Below are 25,664 nucleotides of genomic sequence, written 5' to 3' on the forward strand. Positions count from 1 at the left end.
CACCAGGGTGTGAGAAAGATGTGAACCTGCTACCGCTCAGGTTTGGGGAGCACGGTAGACCTTGGATGGACCCAGAAATTCCAGCCTGGCCTGTGTACCCCGAACTGTACTCGTGGTTACACTGGCCCTTGTCAGAGGTCTGTTCTTCATCTTATATTTATATGTGGATATTTACATATCCTGAGCATTACTTGGAGTACACAAAAATAGTCTTGTTTACATATTTTTGTATTAGTTCAACTGCAAAACGTTTTTCTGAGAAACTGCTCGACTCTTTGTCACGCCAGGTGCGCTCCATGGTGAGTGACTTCGCTGTCTTCCTTACCATCTTCACCATGGTCATTGTTGACTTTTTGATTGGAGTCCCGTCGCCAAAGCTCCAGGTCCCCAGCGTATTCAAGGTGAGCAGAGCTCGGCCTGCATGTGGACAGAGCTCACAGGTTCAGGAAGAAAGCGCTCCGTTCCTTACTGTGAGTCCGCGTCCTGCTAAGCTCTAGGCGAGCAGAAAGCGTCCGTTTACGTAAGGATGCACTCATTGCCGTGGCGAGGCGGGCCTGAGGACGCCTGGTGGTGTCGGCACCTGGGAAGGAGCAGACGCGACCTGAGACCTGAGAGGGTCTTGTCTGGAGTCTAGGCTTCTGCTGAGCCGTCAGGACGTCTCTTCAGCCTCGCTTTATGTTTGCTTGTCTAAACCTTGATAAGCCATTATAGTTACAAACTTAGGTCCAGGCCGGGTGTGGTGGCGCACACCTTTAATCCCAGCACTCGGGAGGCAGAGGCAGGCGGATCTCTGTGAGTTCAAGGCCAGCCTGGTCTACAAATCGAGTCCAGGACAGGCAGGGCTACACCAAGAAACCCCATCTCAAAAAACAAAAACAAACAAACAAACAAACAAACAGGAGTTTGAGGAAATGGCGTGTAGAGTTTTGATGACAGTCTTGGGTCAGACAGACTCCCCAAGCTTTGGGTCTCCTCAAGTGTCCAGTACCTGGCTCCTGTGTCACCACTCATGAGGAGGCTCCTGGGTGATCCACTCTCAGCCAAAGAAACCCGTGTCCTTCAGATGCATGGCTTGTGGAGAGGGAGAGGGCTGTCTGGGTTATTTAGTCTTTGGAAGTCATTTTTTTTTTAAACAACAGATTCAGTTGCTGATTATAATTTACTTGGACTGACACTGAGATAAAGTTGCTTTCTCTGCACTTGGGGACCTGGGGAATGAATAGAAGGCAGTGCAGGGTTAGTGACTATTCCACAGGAGGGTGGTAATCGAGGATTGACTGCCAGAGGGGATTTGGAAGAAAAGGTCAGAGATTTCCTTAGGGGTTGCTGTATTTCATGTTTTGCTTTGTTTTTCTAAGGATTTTCATTCAAATGAGAACAAAAAGTAGAGTAATTTTCAGTTTGATTTGTTTTGCCCTCATCTCCAGAGTTAAGATGCAAAACTGTGCTTGTTTCTCTCGCAGCCGACTAGGGATGACCGCGGGTGGTTTATCAGCCCCATTGGCCCGAACCCCTGGTGGACTGTGATCGCGGCAGTTGTGCCAGCACTCCTGTGCACCATCCTCATCTTCATGGACCAGCAGATCACGGCCGTCATCATCAACAGGAAGGAGCACAAGCTCAAGGTGAGCAGAGGCACTGACCTGAAGGCGGGGCGGCAGCCCGCTGACGCCCATCCATAACGGGAGCCACAGAGCTGGGTCCTGCTTGCCCATTATAACAAAGGTTGATTGGAGGTGAGACTGGAGGGGAGCGTGGGCGGAGCGAGATGGTGTGATGTGGGAGGAGCTTGTACTCCACCGCTCTCCTCCCAGACTGTGTCCATGTGGCTGGGCCCTAACCACCTCCAGTTCTGAGTCAGCTGTGCAGGTTTCCTTCCCAGGGTCAGCTCGAGGCCTTGAGCCTGTTTCCTGGAGGCGGGAATTCTCCCCCTGAGGCCTGTCATGTGGCTTCAAGATGGATAAAAGAGTTACTCAGGCTAGGGTTGACTCTAATACCTGTGTTATGGAATGCCGCATGCGTACCGTCTCTGTAGGAAAATCCAGGTGTGGTAAGGATTGGGGACTGTGACGCGGGAGCTCAACAAAGACACCTCTCCGCAGTGCCTGCGGTGGCCGGCTGTGGCTAAACGGGCAAAGCTGAGGCAGCCGGGTAGATAGCGATAGCGGCACATACAGGACACGCCCCATCCTCTCCTGACTGGGAGTGTCCTAAGAACCCTCTGGACCCCTTCCTCTCCACACCTACTAGCTTTGAGCCCAAAGCCTGTAGCTCTCTCTCTCCATGGCTTCCTGCAGCCAGCTCCCTGACAGTGACTGTTCCCCCACAGAAAGGCTGCGGTTACCATCTGGACCTGCTGATGGTGGCCGCCATGCTGGGTGTCTGCTCCATCATGGGCCTGCCTTGGTTTGTGGCTGCCACCGTCCTGTCCATCACACACGTGAACAGCCTCAAGCTCGAGTCTGAATGCTCGGCCCCAGGGGAGCAGCCCAAGTTCCTGGGCATCCGGGAGCAGAGAGTGACCGGCCTCATGATCTTTGTGCTCATGGGCTGCTCGGTGTTCATGACCACGGTCTTACAGGTATTCACTCCTCAGCGCGCCGAGCAAACGCCAGGGGCCACGCAATGGCGCCAGGGTATACACATACAGACCCATGCCCTGAAAGAATTTACCCTTGTGGGTAGGACGGTTAAATATGCTTAAGAAAACAATGTGGGAATTACAGAACGTGATGAGTGGTCTGGTGGCCCACTGCCCTGGCCTTCCCTTTCCTTTGATAGCTCCCTTTGTCCAACCCAGGGCCTCCTACATGCAAAGCAAGCACCGTGTCCCCAGCTCTTCTTATCCCTGGGTTTTTGTTTTTGAGACAGGGTCTTCTTGTGTGCCCTGGCTGGCTTAAAACTCACTCTGTAGACTAGGCTGGCCTTGAACTTGTGGCAGTCCCACACCCCCTACCTCTTGATTGCTAGGAGTGTAGCTTGTTTTCTATTGCAGTGATAAAGACCGTGACCAACAGCAGCTTGGGGAGAAAAGGGAGTATTTGACCTTGGAATAGGCCACCATGGAGGAAGGGCAGGACAGGAGCTCTGAGCAGAACCGCAGCAGAGCCGTGGAGGAATGCTTCGTGCTGTCTCACAATGCCGGCGCATGCTCCGCTAACTTCCTTATGCCCCCCGGGCCCACCTGCCCAGGGATGTGCCACGCAGGGAGCCGGGCCTCCCACAGCAGTGTCCCACAGACATGCCCAGAGGCAGTTCTTAACTGAGGCCCTCCTTCTAGGTGACGCCTAAGCTGTGTCACGTGACAAGACTTACAGCACTGACACTGTCAGCAGTGCTGCAGGGCCGTCACCCGCCTGCACTGTCTGCTCACTCTAGAGTCGGGGCAACACAGTCCAGGGTGGGCTTTCTAATTGGGAGAGGAAGGGTATTGTCCTGTCGCCTCAGGATGACAGCTGAGGGACCAGGGATGCACAGTGCTGAGCAGCCGCCCCAGGCTCGGGATCCGGCCCTCAGCACTGCAGCACCAGACAGGGGGAGCGCGTGCAGGGAGGTAGGAAGAGCAGAAGTGTGAGGCCGTTCTCCTGGCCCTCCTGTACACAGTAAGCCTGAGAACAAACAACAACAAAAATTGAGCTTCATCTTGAGCTATGACGCGCTCCCTGTCCTGATGCTGGAGCCAGTTTGTTGCTTCACACTTGCATGAAGGTTTTGTCTAAGTTCAGAGGGCATGGCAGGAAAGCTACGGTCACGTGTTGCGTGGACACACACACACACACACACACACAAATCACACAGCATAACAGCGTGTCCTCAGCTTATTGCCTCTGGCTGCCCTCAAGTCTTAGGTCAGTAAACATGAGGGCTGTTTTTGTTTGTTTGGTTTTTGTGTTTGTTTGTTTGTGGTTTTTTTTTTGTCAAAATACACTAAGTTCCTGAGAGTGTGATGATTATAGAAGATTTAAATTATATTTGTGTAATGCGTGTGCATGTGTGTGTGCAGGCGTGACCACGAGTGTGGTCTGTTTCCATCTGTGTACTCATATCCAGGGAGGAGGAAGGCTGGCAGGGAGGGGTGAGGTCTGGGAGGTAGGCTGGCAGGGAGGGGTGAGGTCTAGGAGGAAGGCTGGCAGGGAGGGGTGAGGTCTGGGAGGGAGGCTGGCAGGGAGGGGTGAGGTCTAGGAGGGAGGCTGGCAGGGAGGGGTGAGGTCTAGGAGGGAGGCTGGCAGGGAGGGGTGAGGTCTAGGAGGAAGGCTGGCGGGGAGGGGTGAGGTCTAGGAGGGAGGCTGGCAGGGAGGGGTGAGGTCTAGGAGGAAGGCTGGCGGGGAGGGGTGAGGTCTAGGAGGGAGGCTGGCGGGGAGGGGTGAGGTCTAGGAGGGAGGCTGGCGGGGAGGGGTGAGGTCTAGGAGGGAGGCTGGCGGGGAGGGGTGAGGTCTAGGAGGAAGGCTGGCGGGGAGGGGTGAGGTCTAGGAGGAAGGCTGGCGGGGAGGGGTGAGGTCTAGGAGGAAGGCTGGCGGGGAGGGGTGAGGTCTATGATTTACCTTACAGGTAATAATTTCATTTCAGAACAAAATAATTTTGATCATCGCCAGCTTACACTTCTGTTTTCACTTTAAGTGATGGAGGGAGAGGCCGAAGAAACAAAGACAATGTTTATGAAATTGTTGCTTTGTTTCATTTTTGGAATTGAAAATTTATATAGATGGGATACGGTAGCAGCACACACCTTTAGTCCCAGAACTCAGGAGGCAGGCATCTGGCGTCTGTGAGTTCAATACCAGCCTACTCTGTATAATGAATTCCAGGCCAGCCAAGGCTACACAGTAAGACTCTGTTTCAAAATATATAGATTTATATATTTTATATATTTTTATTATATAAATATATATTTACATAAACATGTAAGTATATATATAAGCAAATATATCTCGTGCACTGCTGGGATGCTGCACCCTCATCTTGTGCCTTTATCTGCAGTTTATCCCGATGCCTGTGCTCTACGGAGTTTTCCTCTACATGGGAGTCTCTTCCCTACAAGGAATCCAGGTACTGTGTGCTTCCAGCAGGCCATGTCTCTTGCTCTGTGTTCACGTGTCCTGACCAGAGAGGCACAAGGTGCCCCAAGGGAGGCACAACCAGTTCCTGAGAAATCACTTGCCAGTCTTGCCTTTTGGCCAAGGAATGCCGTCCGATGTGGACGTGCTGGTGTGAGAGCGCTGGTTCCAGAGCGACATGGCCAGCATCATACTTCTGGTCATCTTTAGGCAACGGTTATTTGGCACTGAACCAGGGCCTTTGCCAAATTCCTGTAGAGCCGAATGCAAAACAGCTGTCAATAGCCAGAGAACCAAACTGGGGCCATCAGGGTGGTGCAGCAGGTTCTCGGCCTGAGACCCGCGCGCTGTCCTGGGAGTCTATGGCGAAGGAAGAGAACCAACTGCTGCAAGTCGTCCTCTGACCTCCACGTGCGTGCCATGCGGTGGCGGCAGGGGTGTGTGTGTGTGTGTGTGTGCGTGTGCGCATGTGTGTCAGGGTGTACACACGTGCCACAGCATACATGTTGTGGTCAAAGGACAACTTTCTCTCCTCCCACCTTTATGTGGACCCCAGGCTTGTGCAGAGGCGAGCGCCTACTCCTGAGCCACCTCACTGGCCCCAGAATATTGTAATTCCTCGATCAAGAATTTTAAGAGGCCTCATTTGATCTTGTCGATATATTTATCCTTCAAATTCTTCAAAGAACAAGCAGGAGAGTCAGGGGTTGGGGACTTGTTTGTTGCCAGTGTCGTGTCCTTTAGCAGAGCTCGGTTTGGGACGCGAACAGGCTGGCCTCAGACCCTCGCTCATCCTTCTGCCCCAGCCCATCTGGAATCACTGGTCTGTGTAACCACAGCTGGACAGAACTGGTTCTGATAGTAAGCGGGAAGATGTGGTGGCTTGTGGGTCGCCACCCTGGGAGCACTGTTTGTGGCTGAGCGTAGGAAGGGAGAAAGAGTGTGCGCCTGTGATTAGAAACGGTGGTTTCGCCGAGCCTTCCCGACTGCCACTCACTGACCTGACCAAACTGCCCAGTCTCTCCAGTAGAGGCGGCCCTGGCTGCTGTGGAGCGCAGAGCAGGCGGTGTGGGGCTTCTGGAGGCTTCTGGCCGAGAGCCCTCCCTCCCAGAAGCCAGCGCTGCTTCTTCCTTCCAGTTCTTCGACCGCCTGAAGCTTCTCGGGATGCCTGCGAAGCACCAGCCGGATTTCATCTACCTGCGGCACGTGCCGCTGCGCAAGGTGCACCTCTTCACCCTGGTGCAGTTCACCTGCCTGGTCCTGCTCTGGGTCATCAAGGCCTCGCCAGCCGCCATCGTTTTCCCGATGATGGTAGGATTTTGTTTTTGTTTTTGTTTTTCAAGACAGGGTTTCCCTGTGTAGCCTTGACTGTCCTGGACTCGCTTTATAGACCAGGCTGGCCTCGAACTCACAGCAATCCACCTGCCTCTGCCTCCCGAGTGCTGTGATTAAAGGCGTGCAGCCTGGCAGGTGAGTGGGAACTGTTTTAATAAAAATTATTAATGTTATTTTTTTGAACTTGTGGTAAAATATGTATAGCATCCAGTTTTCTGTGTCCAGCATGTTTAAGGGCGTGTGTCAGTGGGATGCAGGGCATTGTGGGACCGCCATCACCGTCTGTCTCCCGGCCTTTGTTCTTCTCAGACTCCCTTCCTGCAAACGTGTAGGCAGCCACAGTCCTGCCGTCCATCTCCATGGCTTCTGTTATCCTAGGGGCACCACAAGAAGACACTGGTTTATTTCCCTGTTGTCCACGTTGTCCTGTGTGTCAGAATTTCCTTAAGTTTGAATAATGGATATTCAATTCATTTCTGTTATGAATTAAACATCCGTTCCTGGGGATCTGGTGGTCTCGCTGACTTCCATGGGCACCAGGCGTGCACATAGCACACACACATGAAACATGTATTTTTAAAATGTAGGAGCATTTAAAAATAAATAGAATAATGTAAGAAGCCCCAGTGCCCAATGCCGGCGAGCAGCGCGCAGTACGCGGCTGCTGTTGTAGTTGCTGTGAGTCCAGTTCTGCTTAGAATGTCCTAGACTGCTGTGAAAATCCCTTTGCTTTTAATTCTCTGAGGGAAGCTCAGCCTTCACTGGACTCTCGTTCTCATCAGGTCCTGGCCTTGGTCTTCGTCAGGAAAGTCATGGACCTCTGCTTCTCCAAGCGCGAGCTGAGCTGGCTGGATGACCTCATGCCTGAGAGCAAAAAGAAGAAGCTGGACGACGCCAAGAAGAAGGCGAAGGAGGAGGAGGTAGAGCGCAGCCTGCTCCCGCCTCACGCCTCCGGGCCTCGGCTCACAGAGTGGGGCGGCGTGGGGGCGGGGGCGCAGCACGCCTGAATCCCGAAGGTGACCCCAAGGAGCTGGGGGTGGGGTCAGCACGCCTGAATCCCGGGGGTGACCCCGAGGAGCTGGGGGGGTCAGCACGCCTGAATCCCGGGGGTGACCCTGAGGAGCTGGGGGGGTCAGCACGCCTGAATCCCGGGGGTGACCCCGAGGAGCTGCGGGGGGTCAGCACGCCTGAATCCCGGGGGTGACCCCGAGGAGCGGGGGGGGTCAGCACGCCTGAATCCCAAGGGTGACCCCGAGGAGCTGGGGGGGACAGCACACCTGAATCCCTAGGGTGACCCCGAGGAGCTTGGGGGGCAGCACGGCTGAATTCCGAGGGTGACCCCAAGGAGCTGGGGGGGACAGCACGCCTGAATCCCGAGGGTGACCCCGAGGAGCTGGGGGGGCAACACGGCTGAATCCCAGGGGTGATCCCGAGGAGCTGGGGGGGACAGCACGCCTGAATCCCGAGGGTGACCCCGAGGAGCTGGGAGGTCAGCACGCCTGAATCCCGAGGGTGACCCCGAGGAGCTGGGGGGGGCAGCACGGCTGAATCCCAAGGGTGACCCTGAGGAGCTGTGGGGGACAGCACACCTGAATCCCGAGGGTGACCCCGAGGAGCTGGGGGGGACAGCACACCTGAATCCCGAGGGTGACCCCGAGGAGCTTGGGGGGCAGCACGGCTGAATCCCGAGGGTGACCCCGAGGAGCTGGGGGGGGGGTAGCACGCCTGAATCCCGAGGGTGACCCTGAGGAGCTAAGTGTTACTCCCCACTACACCCTGTCGTCAGTGGCTAATGGGTCCTGGCATATCTGCCCTTCCTGTTTGGAGCTGGTAACTAGTAGTTTTCCACTTTGTTTTACCCCAGGCTCACACTAAAGTATGAACATATGCGCTGTCATTCTAAGATCCGATGGCTCCTTTTCTTCCAGATCTGATTTGACAAGTGTATAAAACTCATTGTTTTAAAAAATACTAGTTATGCACCTAACCGCAGATGGCACATGCAGACACAGCTAGCACGGGACTTTCTGTCCTTTATCGCTTTCAGCAGTTGGCAGCTTGCCATCTACACAGTTGGCCTGTGGCCTGAAAGGGTATGTGGCAAGGTGAAAACAGCAGGCCAAGAAAGGAAAGGGCTGGAGTGTCCCAGTGCGGTGCTGCCCAAACGGGTCCTTCTCGCCGACAGGGGAAGGAGCCTCAGTTGAGAAAACTCATGACATCCAACTGTGAGGCATTTTCTCAATTAGTGGTCAGTGGGGAGGGCCCAGCCCGCTGTGGGTGGAGCCACCCTGGGCTGATGGTGCTGGGTTCTATAAGAAAACAGGCTGAGGGCTGGAGAGATGGCTCAGCAGTAAGAGTGTAGTCTGCTCTTCCAGACGTCCTGAGTTCAATTCCCAGCAACCACATGGTGGCTCAGGACCATCTAAGATGAGATCTGGTGCCCTCTTCTGATGTGCACTGTATGTGTAATAAATAAATAAACCTTAAGAAAGAAAGAAAAGAAAAGAAAGGCTAAGCAAGCCAGTGAGCAGCGCCCCCATGGCCTCTGCGGCAGCTCCTGCCTCCAGGCTCCTGCTGTTTGAGTCCTGACCTGGCGTCCTTCAGTGATGAAGGGCTATGTGGAAGTGGGGGCCAAACAAGCTCCTTTCTTCCCAACCTGCTTTTGGTCCGGTGTTTTGTTGAAGCAATAGAGACTCTAAGACTCTGTCTTTCTTCCTTCCCTTCTGTCTGTCTGTCTATTTATATCTATCATCTATCTATCTATTTATAATTCATCTATCAGCTATCTATCAGCTATCTATCTATCTTTCCTGCTGCCAGATCTACCTTACAAGCCGTCACTCTGCAACACTGCCATCTTTTTTTTTTTTAACACTGCCATCTTTTTCAACTGTATTTTAAAATAAATTTTCCTAACATCTTGAATTTATTTAACAGTATAAGTTTTTTTTTTTTTTAACTTGAAAATTTTAAATACAGAAGCAATGGGAAAGTCTCTACCTATAGTGTCAAGCTGAGAGGTTTTTTTTTTTTTTCTTTTAAACTTATCAATTTGACAAAAAAAAAAAAAAATTGACAACAAAATTTAAGTTGGTAAGAACCAAGCCTTTTAACACTGTGGTTGGAATGAGCCACACATGCACCAAAAGTGCAGGTGTGAACGGAGACGTTGTTTTAGAGAACAGGTTGAGGTAGAGTCTTAAATATGCCTATCCCAGGGCTGTGATTTATACACAGGCCGCTCTTCCAGAGGAGCCAGGTTCGGTTCTCAGCTCCCCCGTGGCAGTTTACAACCACCTCTAACTCCAGTTCCGAGGGACCCAGCGCCCGTTCTCCCAGGAGCTGTCCTCTGACCTCCACATGCACGGGGTCACATTCAGAACCTCACACACAGTGGATAAGTAGATAGATAAATACATGTTTGAAATAAGAACAATTATTAGCACAAAAGTTATAATTGAATATTGTACAATAATTTAAGAATAAAAATTTAAAGAATACTTAAAGATATTAACATGTTTATGACATTTTATGTATAAAACAGAAAATATAAATGGAATCTATAGTAAAAAAATATCTATTTACTAAAAAAGTTGCACATATATTATAAACTAATGACCTAATTGCTCAGTGGTATGGTTGAGGGGAAGGTTTTTTATTATAGATGTGAGAGAGAACAGGCAGAGGCATCTGGAAGAGTCCAGAACAGAGAGACAGAGACAGAGAGACATATACAGAGAACAGAGAGAGAGAGAGAGAGAGAGAGAGAGAGAGAGAGACAGACAGCACTAATGGGCACCACAGAAAGCCATTTGTCCCTTCTGCCTTTTGGAGTTTCCCTGGGACATGACATCAGGTTAGAAGAACATTAGAGTCAAGCAGCCTAGAAACGGTGGCTGTGGTTCTGTGTGTCTCTGCGTGGTGTACGGTTCCCTTTAAACATTTACTATATTAGATCCCTGACGTGTGAGCTGTAGTAACAGTTCTCACCCAGATTCACTTATTTATTCATCTCTAATGGCATTATAATGTTGCAATTACATATTTTTTGTGTATCTTTTTCTACATAATCAGCATATATGTATATTCTGATTTTAAACTTATTTTCATTTCTCTAATGATATTATTTTAATATAAAATATCCCATGGTATTATATATTGAATTATTAATTCTTAAACTTTCTTTTTTGTTAAAATGGATTTTTAGACTTTAAAAAAAGGCCAGCCTGGTCTACAAGGCAAGTCCAGGACTGCCAAGGCTACATAGAAACCCTGTCTCAAAAAACAAAACAACAACAACAAAAAAGTATTATTATTATTATGCTTTAAACATGTTTACTAAATATAAGTTTTCCCTCTATAATTATCTCTTTAAGTGAATGGCATTATTTTTTAAGGAGTTGTTTATTTATTTGCTTATTTTATGAGTAAGATAAGATCTCATTATATAGCCCAGGCTGGCCTCAACTTCCAATCTCTCTGTCTTGGCATTATTTTTATTTTTATTTTTTGGTTTTTTGAGACAGGGTTTCTCTGTGTAGCCTTGCCTGTCCTGGACTTGCTTTATAGACTGAGCTGGCCTCGAACTCACAGGGATCCACCTGCCTCTGTCTCCCGAGTGCTGGAATTAAAGGCGTGTACCACCACCACCCCCCCCGGCGATGGCATTATTTTTAAGAAAATATTTTAATATGGGACATTTTATTTTTTTATTTTTTAAGAGTATTTATTATTTATACAGTATTCTTCCCACTTGTGTGCCTGCTCACCAGAAGAGGGCACCAGATCTCATTATAAATGGTTGTGAGCCACCATGTGGTTGCTGGGAATTGAACTTAGGTCCTTTGGAAGAGCAGCCAGTGCTTTTAACCTCTGAGCCATCTCTCCAGCCCTGGAACAATCCAAGTATATGTAAAAGTAAGAGAACTTTTCCCAATTTCCCTAATGTCAGTGTGTGTGCACACATGTGTGCGTGTTTGTGTGTGTGTGCGCACACATGTAGGCGTGCGTGTCTATCGGCAGATGGAAGCCAGTGCTCAACATCAGTTGACTCACTCTGTTTCTTCTGACCCTGGTTTTGAAATACGGCCTCCGGCTGTGCCTGCAGCTCCCTGCTTGGCCCAGCTCAGCTGACCAGGAAGCCCCAGGGAGCCTGCTGCCTATGCCTGCCCTGCGCCAGGGCCACAGGAACGCTGCCGTGCGTGGCTCTTCATGTGGGTCCTGGCAATCTGGACTCAGGCCCTCACGCTTGTGCCACTCGCACTTTACACGTCAGCTGCCTTCCCAGACTCCCCCGTTACTATTTTAACAGTGTGTTCATTGGAACCAGAGTTTAACAGAGGACCATACCTTATAACCGGCTAATTTCCTTTTCACGTCTCTTTAGGGCTCTTTTTCCTTTGTTAGGAAACTGGGTCCTTGGCTACAGGGCCTCTTCTCATCACGTAGCTCTTGCTGTCTTTGGCAAGTGTTCCTTGTAGCTGGCTGTTGGTTCTAGAAGCTTCCTCACATTCAGGTTCCTATTGTTTTTCAATGCTGCTCCATGCTGCTCTTTGACTGTCTCATTCTTTGTGAGGAGCTGAACCAGTGGAAGGACCTAATTGTGTGAGTGAAAGCTATACAGGCGTTTGTGGCAGTAGAAAACGGGCTGAGAAAGGCTCGATTTAAGCTAAGGTGCAGTGAAGAAACCACCAAAATGGCCGCTCCATGGTCAAGGGGAAGGTTTTATTGTAGGAAGAAATAGAGCATGCAGAAGCATCATGGACTCAGGGCAGAGAGAGAAAGCAGGCTGGACACGGCCAGACCGTGAGGAGGAAGCCCGTGACTGGCAGCAGCCTGGGCGCGCCGACTACAGCTGTCCCCACCAGAAGAGGGTCTTTCTGGCAGGTTCCTGGGAGATGCTGGCACTCAGCTTTTAGCAATCCTTGTGTAGTCCAGCTCCGGCTGAGCCAAGACTCCTTTCTGGACAAAAGCACTGCCTTCCTGACTCTGGGGAACAGGGGTTCCCTTTGGACCTGGTGGTAGCACTGCCCCCTTTTCTTCCAGGAGGCTGAGAAGATGCTGGGTGTCGTTGTGGGGGGTGATAAATTCCCGCTGGAGAGCAGGAAGCTGCTAAGCAGTCCTGGCAAGAACAACATCAGGTAACGCTCCACAGGACCAAAGAGCTCACTGCCAGGGTTCCTGCTCCGAGGGGAGGGGCAATGTGGTTGGCCCCACCTCGTGGGGACAGCTTTCCATTCCATGGTGTACTGAGTGCCTGCTGTGTGCCCTGCTCTGTGTGGCTGGGGTGGAGGGAGGCGGGAAGCCAGTGTCTCCAGTGTACAGGAGGGCTTGCTTGTGCCCCTGCCCACGTCCTACTTTGTACAAGTGAGGGTTACGGTGCTACGACGTCAGGATTCAGGCTGGATCTTTCTGCTTCTCAACCCCAGGTTGCTCTTTTCCAGGGTGTTCTTGGCCTGGTGGGCATGAGACATCTACACTTGGGTTTTAGTACTTTTACTTGAGGGGTCTCAGGGGACAATGATCTTGAGGTCTACACAAGCCTTGTGCTGGCGTCTCAGCTCCTTTGTCTACCAAACCTTTTGTTCACCACAAAGTGTGGGGCACTGAGTCCTTGTGTGGACCCACTGCTGGCCTCTGTGTCTGTCGGGCTGCAGCACACCTAGGCTGAAGAAGCCTAGAAAAAGAAGAAAGTCTGGCAGATCCCTGGGGGTTAGCTGCTGAGGTATGACACTGGATGGGGCTTGTGTGCGGGTAAATCAGAAAATCTTTTCCGTGGTCCCTAAGAAGGTGTCTGGGTGTCTCAGGTAGAGACGCAGGACCTGTTTTCCTTTCCCTGTGGGACGCTGCCTTGTCTCTCCGCATTTCAGGAGACCCTCAGGGGTTTCTGAGGACCAAGGACTGTTTGGGGTCTTGACTTTTGATGAGCACATAGCCCTGAAAACTTCGGGTTTTACACCTTGACTAGTCCCCTTTGACATGTCTGCTAAGCCTCCTGTAAAGTACAGAGGAGAATCAGGAGGGCCTGCCCCCCAGCAGCAGGGGTCAGCACCCCTGTAAGCTCTTCCGAGGCACAGCCACTCACTGCCTGGGGCACTGGCCAGCCTGCAGCCTGACCTGCCTGCAGAATAGCCGGCTTCACCCTCAAGCCCCTCCCCCTCCCCATGGGCTGGGGTCACAGTAACTGGGACGTGCCCTTCCCTTATATGTTTGATATTCATTGCCTGAGCTTTGATTTCAGATGTGACCCTTCGGAGATTAATATATCAGATGAAATGCCTAAAACCACGGTCTGGAAGGCTCTCAGTATAAATCCTGGGACTACAAAGGAGAAAAGGTAAAGAGAATGCCAACTTCCCGTTTTATTTGCTTCTATCTTTTGAAAATGGCAGCAAAGATGAAAGTAAAATGCATGTTACTTTTGTAGGGTGAATCTGTCTAGAAACAGCAGAACTATTGCTAACTGTACAGTCAGACACGGGAAAATAACAGTTTCCCAATATTTGAAGAGATTAGCTTCCCTGACCTGTCCCTGTACTCCATCCCAAGGGCAGGCGAGAAGTAATTTGGAGTGTAAACTTGCCTTATCTGTTTGGCTCCGTAGTCCCACTTGGAGGAGGTTTCTTGTTTCAGAATCTAAAGGCTGTCTCTGCTTTACTGCAACCACAGAAACTGGAAAGCTGCTAAAAGCCTGGGTCAGTACAGTTAACACTGATAAATAGCATGATGGTGTTGGCCCATCACCTACTTAGGTTCCGAAATGAGAATTTCCTTATCCTGCAAAGAAATTTTTCTATATAATTTAATAATAACATAGATTATTTTTAGTCAGATTATTAAAGAAAACTGAAAGCGCCTTCGCCTGCGTTGAGGATCCTCTGTGTGTAACTTACTGATTTTAGCCCAGGCATCACTTACATTTAGGTCATCAGACAGATGAAAGCAAAAACTGCGGTCTTGATGCTGATGCAGTTTCCGTTAAAGACAAGCTAGCCAGGAGCCGGGAAAGCAGGGCCTGCTCCTATATTCGCACAGAACTTGGCATATTGCCACCTCTGGCATCCGGCTCAGCGGCAAATGAGGGTGCTAGTGAGGTGGTGAGGAGCAGGTGGAGTGCAGCGCAGAAGGCCGCGCCCGCCGCGTGGTGAACGGGTTAAAATAGCTCCGTGCTGAACAGGAGTGAGCGCTGCCTCTGGCTTCTCTCCGAGGAGAGTCAGGCAGCTGTGGAAGTGGACAACACATGTGGCTATTATTAGTTGAGAACTAGCCTACTTGTAAATGAACTTCAAATACAGCCAGACCCAAGTTGTGGCAGCATCCTGGCAGCCTGTGCGCGCAGGCGCGAGTCCTGTGTCCCTTTGTCTGTCTCACTGTATCAATATTAATGCAGCCTCTTCAATTGAGTCTCTGCTGGGGAGGAAGACCCGGGCCGTGAGGGCCTCAGAGAAGCTCTGGTTTTCAAGAAAGGGTGAGTCTCTCCGAGAAGAAGCCGGGCTGAGTCTGGACCTGTTGTTGGTCATCTCAAAGCCATGCCCCATGGAAGCATTCAGTCACTGTCGTGTGCACTGTGGAGGACAGCGGCGACCTGCACACCACAGCCGGGCACCAGCGGGTCCCAGCACCACCACCTCCCGTGCTTCCTTTCTTCTGTCTCTCAGAACCACCGCCACCATTAAAGAGCCAGCTCCCCATTTTCCAGACATTCCCTCTGATATTCTCTGTTGGCCTGGTAAGTCACATGGGTCTGTTCTGTCCCTGCGGCTCCTGGCTCGGGGTGGTAGCAGAGAAATGAGAGAAAGGAAGGCTCCTGGGCCTGCTGCTAGCTGCAGGCCGTGAACAGCCTGGGCCTCGATTCCAAGTCTCCCTGGGAAGGGGATGTCGGACAGACCAACATGGTAGCATGTCTGCTACCTGAGCTCAGCCATCCGAGTGTCAACAGTGGCTGTCACAGCCACGGCTGGTGCGATGCCCGTGGCCTGGGGTCATCCACATCGCTCCTAGAAGCAGTCAGCACCATGTCCTGAGACCCTTGGAAGCTGCAGGGCAAAGCATAAGAGCAAGCCTTTAGGCCAGGGGAAGCCGGCAGCAACCGAAGGATGAGCGTCTTCTCTTGGGTTTCCTGGGAACAGAGGAAGAGGAGCTCAAATTGCCATGGAAGGAGTTAGCGTAGACGCCAGGAGAGCTGGGCAGGCCTGCAGGTTTGTTCCCAGCTCTGCTCTGCAGCTGCCCACGAAGGATTCGGTGACTGTTGTTTGTGGGAAGCGGGGCATCTGAGCTGTCCTGTGGCATCACGTCTGACTTCCTGCTGCCATCTCTCAAGTCTGTGTTGTTAGTCCTCTCTGGATAGAGCCAAGTGCTCATGGGCGTCTCCTTAGCTGCCTTCATCATCACTCAGTGAGCCAACACCACCTCAGCCGTGCGGGTTCCCCGGCCATGTGGGTTCCCCCCTCCTGGCCATGCGGGTCTGCCCCCCAAGCCGCCATGCAGGATTCCCCCCAGCCTCACGGGTTCCTCCCCTCCCAGCCATGCGTGGTTCCCCCTGGCCGTGTGGGTTCCCCCCAGCCTCACGGGTTCCTCGGCTCCTCAACATGGTTTCTTTTGGTCGAGAGGAGTCTTGGCGCTCAGCTATCAAAGCTGCACTGAGAAATGAGCTGTGCGTGGTGAAGTCAATTTGGACTCTTAGTTTAAAAGTATGTGTGCGATTTTTCTCTTCTGTGTTCCAGAACTATCATCAAGGGTGTGGACCCCAGCACTCAACAGACAACCCCCCCCCCTTCCTTGTGCACAGATGTGCCTAGCGAGCCGATCATGCTGGGTTCCAGCTGGGACAGTTTTTGTACAGAAACCGCACATACACGGCGTGCTTTCTCTCCCTGGGTGAGGAAGCGCTCTATCATTTTCTCATAGTTTGCTCCTCTTGGAGTCTGAACGTAGCTGAGGCAGCCATTTGGTCACCTCTGGAGGCCTCTGGTGTTGAAGGGGGCTGTGCTACCATTACCTCCCTACCTGTTAGGCCCACTGTCAATTTGATGCAGAGATGATTTTCAAGGTACTTGACAATTGTGCAGGGCAAACACAAGCCACACAGAACAGGCATCTCTTGTGAAATAGTCGTAGCCACTGCAGTCCAGTGCCTGCTGGGTGAGTGTCCCCCTGTATCACCCTGTTTTCAGATCCTCAAATGGCCTCCTGAAATGTGGGCGTTGTTGCTGGTTTGACCTTTCCTCATGAGCGATCTGTCCCAGAAGCAGCTCTGGTGTGTCTCAGGTAGTTCACTCAGAGCAGCCAGGTTTCATCAGTGGGCATTAATGTCTCTGAGAGCCAAGGTTCCACAGCGTGTCACCCAGGGACAGATGTAATAACTGTGTCCCTTGCCCACCTGGGAGTGGTTTAGGGGGAGCCTGACATTGGCAAGTTTGTTGTTGTTGTTGTTTGTTTGTTTTGATAACTTTCTGGCCCCTCCAGATACTTTTTGAACTTGCGTCTTTCTCGCTGCTTTTGTCTCCAGGAGTAGCCCTTTTCTTGCCCATCTTGTTCTCCTGTGTTTTCCTGCTTCACTCCCTGCCCTGGCCTCGGGCCACCTGAAGGCATCAAACAGTGAGGGGCCTGTCGTTCAAGGAAGCCAGTGACTTGTCCCCGAGAAAAATGTCTCTTCCCGAGCCCTGATGCTCCTATAGCTCCTGTGTGTTACCCCGCGGGACCAGAGGGTGCCCGCCCCACCTGCCTGCAGCGCAGTTGTGGGACCTCGTGCCCGCATTAGCTGGAGCCAGAGAAGCGGTCACCTCGTCTGTGACAAGGATACCCCTCAGATGTAACACAGTTGGGGGATGCTGGGATTCAGGGCATTGTTGCTAAGTGAAGCCACGGCTCTAAGGGGAACAATGGAGGGCTCCCAAGTGGCCAGGCTGCTCCCTGATGACGTCAGGGAAGGGCGGGTCTAGAGAAAGGTGAACACCTGAAGAGATGCACTGTACAATTGCCAAGGGCGTTTGGTTCCATAACATACATGCAGTTGGGAAGGCTTTGTGGGGGGCGTGGGGCTCTCCCACTCACAGCCCCGTCCCATCCCCTTAATCATGAAAACTTGCCTTCGTGGCAGAGGGAAGGTTGTACCACAGCTCTCCAAAAGATAGTGGGAACAGCCGCGGTCTCTCACTGCTGGTGGTGGAGCGGACTTCAATTACTCATAAGTGCTGGATACACATCTGTTCTCCACGAAGTCCAGCTTGGTTTTCAGTGTCATAGCCACCATCTCACATCTGTCTCCCTGCCACTTGACTGGTGTCTCTGAAGGTCTTTTGCAGAAGAGCCAGCACCTCCTCCTAGGACCTGTAATTTTAATTTAATTTAACTATATATGTGTGGGTGTTTTGCCTACACGTGTGTCTTGGCGTCACGTGTACCCGGTACCTGAAGAGATCAGAAGGAACTGGGACTGCAGTGAGATAGTTGTGAGCTCCGTGTGGGTGCTGGGCACTGGACTGAACCCGGGTCCTGCCCTTAACTGTTGAACCAGCTCCCAGGGCTCCTAACTGTGGGCTTGGCCAGTCTGCCCCTCATCTCTCTCCTGCTCGCAGGGTCCCAAGGCCCATTTCCGTCAGACATTCCCAGGCCCTGCGCTGAATGGTCATCTCCGTCTTCACTTACTCTTGGTAGAAATCCTTCAGCCAGCCCTGGCTAGCCAGGTGAGACCTCAGCCATGCCCCTGCCTCAGCGTTCCCAGCACCACTTCTTTCTCTCCTTCAGCGCTTCCCTCCATTGGTTAAGTTCCCCTGAGGAAAGAATCATAAGCAGAGGCGAGAGCTGAGGCGGGACTAAGCATCCCTTAGCTCCCATGCTCCTCTGTGCTGACCCTCGCTCACTGTACACGGCCAGGAAAACACGCTCACAGCCAAATCAGAGTGAATTCTCTGCTATAGCTATAAGTGATTCTTGGTGCCCCTCTGACACTCTTGCTCTGGGGGACAGGGTCTCGCTGTATAGACCAAGCTCATCTCTGAGCTTGGAGCAGTTTTCTTGCCGTCGAAGTGCTGGGCCTCTAAGCACGCGCCGCCACACCTGGTCTCTCTTAGCATTAGTCATACAGAATGGGTGGCTGACTCAGTTACGTTTTTTCTTCAGTTACCTGTGTGTGTGTGTGTGTGTCCAGAAAGGAGGAGGATTTTCATAAGCAAAGGAGGTGTGAAGTAACTTTCGCTATGGCGTCTGCACGGGGAATGGAGTCTTCAGCAGTGTTCAGGCCTGAGTCAGTCCTTCCAGGAGGTTCTGTGCTCATGGGAGCGGAGTGGTCTCGGGTCCTTCTGAAGAGAAAAGGAATCACACCCCCGGCACCAAATCTGACCCACTTTCAGCACTGTCCGAGGCAGGGAGTCTTTGCCTGGCTGATGTTTCCCTCCCTCCACCTCAGCCCCGTCCTAAGCCCAGCAGCAGCCCGCTGGCCCGGGCAGCTTCAATCTGCAGGTTTTCACTTGTGCAACAGTGTTGTCACAGAAGCGCCACCCTGAATGTGCAGTTCCTCTTTTTGTGAAGGAAGCCAAAATCCTTCCTGCCCCGCTCCACTCCTCCAAGAGGACAGATGAGCCCCCCTTCTCGTCTCTGTCTGTCAGTTGGTTAGAAGTGGCTGACGTTGTCAGTGGAAAGCCCGGCAGCCACCTTCGCACGGAGGGGACAGCTGAGGTGCTGGTCCACGTACATCCCTCATTTGTGTGTTCTCTCTAGTAGGTCTCACGGAGAGACAGATATTTTTGTTTTAGAGACTCCAAAGTCTATATTTTTAGTGCAAGAAATGTGCCCTTTCCATACTCCATGGCGTAAATAGAACTGGGAATAAAATGTGTCATTGTGAACGTCCCATAGCAACAAGGAACAAGACCCCTTTTCTGTCTGTCTGTGACCCAGGGCAGGTAGCTGTGACAGTGTATCTCTTAGCCCTCTGCCTGCCCACACTTGTGTGTTCTCACCTCTTTGGGTGACAAATAAAGTCTGTATAAACTGTTTGCTTCTGTGCTGTTTTTCAAGATGGAGTTCAGATCGTGTGCAGGAGATCCCTGGAGATGGGAGAAACAAGGTGGTGGCATCTGCCGAGGATGCACAGAAGGCCCGTGGCCCAGCACGGCCCAGGCCACAGGGGCCTCTCTCTCGGCGTCAGCAGGAAAGGGAAAGGGGCCGCTTTGACAACACCCCTGGGCTGTGGAGATTCTTTGCCACTGTCTAATCATCAACTCAATGCCTCAAAGTACAGATTTTAGCGTCTGGCCCTTGCAAGTTGGTTCTGGGAGAGTGGGGGGTATGCTTGATTGACTCGGACTCCATGGTTCAAGGGTTAGGGACTAGGGGAAGATGGATGGATGCAGCCCAGCAGAACAGCTAGTGGGGGGCACGAAGGAAAAGGGGGTGTGGGGAGCGAGGCAGGATGTCTGACTGGATGATGACAAGGAAGGCATCTCCAGGAAGCACCCTGAGCTCAGTGGCCCCATGCGAACATTCGAAGAGGCGAGTCATGCTGGGCCAGTGGGCTATGGGCCCAGGACTCACCAGCTCCCAGACCACTTGCTGGCTTTTGGTTGTTTCCCCACTCCCTCAGCAGTGTGCCGACGCCCTCGGCCTCACTGGGGTGTGCTCAGCCTGCGCCCACCCGGTTTCGTCCAGAGGAAGAGTTCTCAAAAGACTGCCTCAGGCTACGGAATGGTGGGGACACTGGTGTTCCAGAGGGCGTTAGCACTCATGCACCCAGGGCTGAGGAGCCCTGTGACTGATGAATGAGACGCCCCTTAGGAAGCACCTGGCTCAGCAATGCAGTTAGCAGGGATAAACCCGGAGGCCCGGGGTCCCCAGGCTCATTCAGTGCTGATTGCATCAGGGAGCTGCTCTCCCCCTTTTAGCCTCAATGTTACAGGATGGCTCTTGGAGCTCTAGTGGGAGTGACCTTAGCCAGGATAACCTTCACACGCAGGACAGACGGCACTTTCTCCCTCATTCTTTCTCATCCTCCACCTCTCATTTAAATAGTGGGAAAATCCCAGAAGCAGCCCCCACACCACGGGTCGGAACTGGATCACGTGCCAATCTCTTAAGATGGAGAAGGAGGAGGGACTGTCACGTTTGGCTCTGCCCAGTTAGATTTTACCCCTTGGAATTACAGCTCACTCCCCTGGTCTGCTACTGTCCGAATCCCTGTACAGAGCAGAGTTCTGTAGCGAAGGGTCAGATCCTGAGCCCAGCAGACAAACTGTGGAGGCCCCTGCAGAGCTGGGTCCACTGAAGAGATGTGCAGGCGTTCCCTGTGCTAAGCTCAGCTCTTCTCTGCCCTGAGGAGATTTCGGTCCCCCCACCCCACCCCCATCCACACAAGGCTCCACTCAGAAGCTGCTGCGCTCGCTCGCACAGGTGCCCTTCAGGGACTCTCCAGATGGGTCCTCTCCACAGCGCATCCGAGCATCAGCTGCTAGAACACCCTCACCTTTGCCGTGGCTCGTGGCTCGGTGCTTGCTGCCAGGCTTCACCTCCAGCTAGCTTGCTCCCACCCAGTTCTAGAATGTTCCCCCTGCATTTGAGCTCTTGCCCAGACTCTCCCAGCCTTACCACCTCCAGATTCTTCCAGCTTCAACCCCCACAGCTCCCAGCTTCACTGTCTCTGCACTTCCAAAATGTTTCCCAAGCCTGAGAATGCTGAGTCCCAGCTTGTAGTGTTGTTAGCGGCCACAGTATAGGGTCCTGACAGCTCCCGGGTGGTGGGAGAGAGGCGTGGGCGTAGCAGTAAGGAATGTGGCTGTGGGGCTGGAGGGACAGCTCAACAGGATCAGTGGCTGCTCCTCCTGGAACCCACATGGCAACTCACAGCCATCACAACCGTAGCCTCAGGGGATCGGAAACCCACCTCTGGCCTTCACAGGCACCAGGCTCACATGTGGTGCACACTCATACATGCAGGCAAAACACCCACACACACAAAATTAAAAATGACTGTGAAGGACTGTGGTTGTCAGTTTCCCTCAGGAGGCAAGAGCCCAGGAGACACAAACGCTGTGTGTGGTTACTTTGGTCATGGCCGAAGGCTATTCTCCAGGCTCCAACTGGGACACAAGTGTGCCCTGTTTCCAATTGCTTGGATTTAATTGTAGGGGTATGCAGGCACATGCTTGCAGGATGCTACGCTGCCCACCCACCCACTCACCCACCAAAGGTGCCATGCACACTAACTCACCACCTAGTGTTTCTGCTGGAGGGACACGCAGGTGCTCCATATTGGGAGCTGGGAATCACCTCAGAGGCCCTCAGAAGAGGCCTGCCCGAGTTCCAGTCCCAGCTCTGTGGCCTTGGGCAGTTCACTACAGCTGTGCCTCAGTTTCTTCACCTGCAGAATGGGAGCCACAATACAGTCAGTGGCAGAGGTGGGGCAGGGCAGGGTGGGGGAGAATCGCAGTGGATTCTCATGTCCCTCCCATGTCCCCCACACCTTCCTATCTCAGCGCATCTTCTCCCGTCTTCCTGCCCATTCCAGTAGCGTTGCTGCCCCTGCTGGACTGGCCTCCCTGCCCCACAGTCTGTTCCAGGCCAGAGGGGCTGCAGTCACTCTAACTGGCTTTTAAGTGGTTTGCGTTTTTCACAGGCAGAACAAGACCTTGTGCAGGCCTCTTGGGATACACATGGTCCCCAGCTTTGGGGGTGTGGGGCACTAGTTCTCAGAGGCTTGTCACCACCCTGCCTGTTATTGACCTGTGGTACTTAGCTGGGAGATGGCTGTGAATAGGTTTCCCAAGCCCATACAGGTTGGAGACCACTGTTCTATTACACACACACACACACACACACACACACACACACACACACACACACACACACCAAGCCCCTCTGCTGGCTAAGGAATCACAATCTGCTGTCCTTATCTAATTTCCCAACAGGCACAGTGGAAAAGGCAAACATGCCAGGGTTGACTGCCCAGCTCGTTGCTTTTCGTGAGACACTGAGCTCTGAGGACGTGTGGCATTAGTTTGGGGCCTGTCGTAGTCGTAGTCCAAGTGCTGTGAAGAGACACCATGACCAAGGCTACTCTTATCAAGGAAAGCGTTTAGTTGGGGCTTGCTTACAGTTTCAGAGATTTATTCCATTATCATCATAAAATATATTTTGGCCATGTTCCCCTTCTCAGCTCTCCCGGATCCTCCCCACTCCCTATCCATACGGCTTTACGTTCTCTCTCCCTCTCTCTCTCTCTCTCTCTCTCTCTCTGAAAAGAAAACCAAGAAACAAGCAAACAAACAAATCCCAAAAAACACACACAAAAGAACCCCACAAAACCCAAACAAAGAAGCTAAAGACCAATAAAAAAGAAAAACAAACAAAACAAATAAAGCCAAATGAGGCAAAAAGTTCACAAAAATACCATAGTGTGTTTTCTTGATTAATGATTGCTGTAGAAGGTGGTGTCACCCATGGGTAGGTGGTTCTGGGCTGTGTGAGAACACAGGCTGAGGGCTGGAGAGATGGCTCAGAGGTTAAGAGCACTGGCTGCTCTTCAAAAGGTCCTGAGTTCAATTCCCAGCAATGACATGGTGGCTCACAATCATCTATAATGAGATCTGGTGCCCTCTTCTGGCGTGCAGGTGTACATGCAGGCAGAACACTGTATACATAATAAATAAAACTTTTTTAAAAAGGAAGCCATGAGGAGCTAGGCAGTAAGCAGCGCCCTTCTGCTCTCTCTGCCTCAGTTCCTGCCCTGGTTCCTCCAATGACAGGCTGTGTTGCAATGTGCTAGCAAAACCCTTTCTGCCTCAAACTGCGTTTGGTCATGGGTTTTTTGTTTTTGTTTTTGTTTTTGTTTTTCGACTGTGATAGCTTTGGCTGTCCTAGACTCACTTTGTAGACCAGGCTGGCCTCGAACTCACAGCGATCCACCTGCCTCTGCCTCCCAAGTGCTGGGATTAAAGGCATGCGCCACCACGCCCGCCTGGTCATGGTCTTTATAACAGCAAAAGAAAGCAAAGTAGGATGGTCCCCAGCTCCGGGTCTGCATCTAAAGCAGCCTGACACATAAGGAACTAGAAAAGGCCGTCCTGGGAAACAACACTAAAAAGAAACATCGCCAGAGTATATGCCAGCCACATTGCCTGTAAATAACAGGGGTCATGAAACAAACTCAAATAAAACATATGCCCCCCCCCCAAAAGCATCTGTTACTAATGCAGACATGCAGCTTTACCCACTCATAAATTGCTCAGTGGCTGATCCCAAACTCTCTGGAAAGCCTTTCCCAGGAAATCGGGCACTGGGGTACAGCGTTCAGGTGCCAGGAAACACGGCACCTGGCCAGGTGTTCTGGTAGCAGGACACAATAATTGTGGGCAGCCAAGTTGTGACATAAGCTGTCACCTGAGTCGATCCCCTGGGGTCTCACCGTGCCTGACAATAATGACCAGGCCTCACAGTGAATAGTGTGTCTGCTCAGAGGCCCCTGGAGAAACAGGGGAGCCCAAAGTACATTTTTAAAAGCTGCTGAGAGGATTGGATTGGGGGTGGGGGTGGAGATGACACTCAGAGAGTCTTGGCAGTTAGAGTGCTCTCACCCTCCTCAAACTCAGGTTGCGCCTCTCTGTAAGAGGCAACATCCGAGTTCTCAGAGGACCTGCGGCTGGACTCACATCAAGAGTAAAGTGAGTCCTGTGGCAGCAAAGATCTTTTCGGAGCCATGGAAACCAAAGAAAAGAAGCCTGGAACCCAGGGGTTGGGGGCTAACAGGAGGTGCCGACAGACGTGCTTGCAGTTTAGGATTTTGGGTCAGAAGTTATTGCACACAAACATTAGGAAGCAACGGAAGACTTTAAACGCTGGCCAGGACGCCACTGGGGGAGGGAGATGCTCTGCGATATTTTTTGACGTTTTGGAAACAACTTACATTGTTAGAACTCCCACTAGACTCCACAAAACTCTTTTTAGGGCTATCTCTGCTACAGCCCCAGGGCAAATTGAAGGTCACTCCTATCCCAGGTACTCTCAACTGAAGTAGCAGTTTGCACCCCATAGAAAGCCAGTCCCAGTAAGATAGGCCTTCAGGTACTTGGGAAAGGGTCTGTTGGCACATTATGCCATGAAGACTATTTGGCAGTGTAGAGAGAGGTGATGGGGCAGATGGAGCCAGGGGAAAACGGCAGGCTAGGGCCAAGGAGCAACCGGGGAGAGGGGCGTGGGTGGAGTGGGACAGTCCAGTGTCACTCACCCGAGGAAAATGCTCTAGGGCAGGATTGTCTCCTGGGAAGCTGTCTGTGTGCGCACGCAGGCCCGTGTGTGTGCAGTGCGTTCCCATGAGGCCCATGCGTGTGCAGTGTGTTCCCATGAGGGTGTTCAGAGGCGGGGTGGGGGGCGGCGCGGATGTTTCCCTCTGTCACCTTCTTTATTGAGGCGGGATCTCTCACTGGAGCTAATCCGTTTGACTAGGCCAGCGATCACTAGGAATCCCCGTCTCTGCCCCAACCCCAAGGCTGGGATTACAGGCACATGTGTACATTTCTGGCCTCTTACGTGGGAGCTGTGCATTTGACTCAGCACTCCCCACCTTTACAAGCAAGTTTCTTGCCCACTGAACCATCTCCATGACCTCTAGACATTTTTGTCATTAAAGAATTGTTTTCTTGGAGGCGGGAGAGATGGCTCAACAGTTAAGAGCACATGCTGTTCTTGCAAAGGCCTCCAGTTTAGTTCCCAGCATCCTCGTGGCAGCTCACAACCATCTGTAACTCCAGTTTCAGGGTGTAGGATGCCCTCCTATGGCCTCCGCAAGGGCCAGGTGTACATGCAGCACATGTGATACATGCAGAGAAAACACTTATAAAAATAAACATTGTTTTAAAATTTCGTTTTCTTTCAAGACTAATAATAATCACTGGTCTAGCTGGGCGGTGGTGGCGCACGCCTTTAATCCTAGCACTTGGGAGGCAGAGGCAGGCGGATCGATGTGAATTCAAGGCCAGCCTGGTCTACAAAGAGAGTTCCAGGATAGCCAGGGCTACACAGAGAAATCCTGTCTTGAAAAACAAAAAAAAAAAAAAAAAAAAAAAAAAAAAAAAAAAAAAAAAGCAAGCAAACAAACAAACAAACAAACAAATCACTGGTCTAGAGATGTAATTCAGAAGAGTTCTCGTCTGGTGAGCCTGACAGTCTCGGTTCAGTCTCTAGGATTACTAAGATATTATTATGCTTATTTAAAATTGTGTGTGTTATTTGTGTGTGCATGTGCCTACGTGTACATATGAAGAGGCCAGAGGTCAATACGGGGGCGTC

At 51.7% G+C, this 25,664-nt stretch overlaps 1 protein-coding gene across 1 annotated transcript in view; it reads left to right on the top strand.

Moving 5' to 3' along the window:
• The window catches only part of Slc4a8 (solute carrier family 4 member 8), a 65,917-nt gene extending 50,790 nt beyond the window's left edge, over positions 1-15,127 (top strand). The window contains exons 17-25 of the mRNA XM_051160366.1: positions 288-401; positions 1,464-1,625; positions 2,330-2,581; positions 4,978-5,046; positions 6,192-6,365; positions 7,172-7,309; positions 12,435-12,529; positions 13,618-13,725; positions 14,779-15,127. Coding sequence (XP_051016323.1) covers positions 288-401; positions 1,464-1,625; positions 2,330-2,581; positions 4,978-5,046; positions 6,192-6,365; positions 7,172-7,309; positions 12,435-12,529; positions 13,618-13,725; positions 14,779-14,791 — 1,125 coding nt within the window. The 3' untranslated portion in view covers positions 14,792-15,127. The remainder of the gene's footprint in view (positions 1-287; positions 402-1,463; positions 1,626-2,329; positions 2,582-4,977; positions 5,047-6,191; positions 6,366-7,171; positions 7,310-12,434; positions 12,530-13,617; positions 13,726-14,778) is intronic.
• The last annotated feature ends 10,537 nt before the right edge of the window (positions 15,128-25,664 follow it).

This window comes from Acomys russatus, chromosome 17, assembly GCF_903995435.1.
Source record: "Acomys russatus chromosome 17, mAcoRus1.1, whole genome shotgun sequence".
NCBI lineage: Eukaryota > Metazoa > Chordata > Mammalia > Rodentia > Muridae > Acomys > Acomys russatus.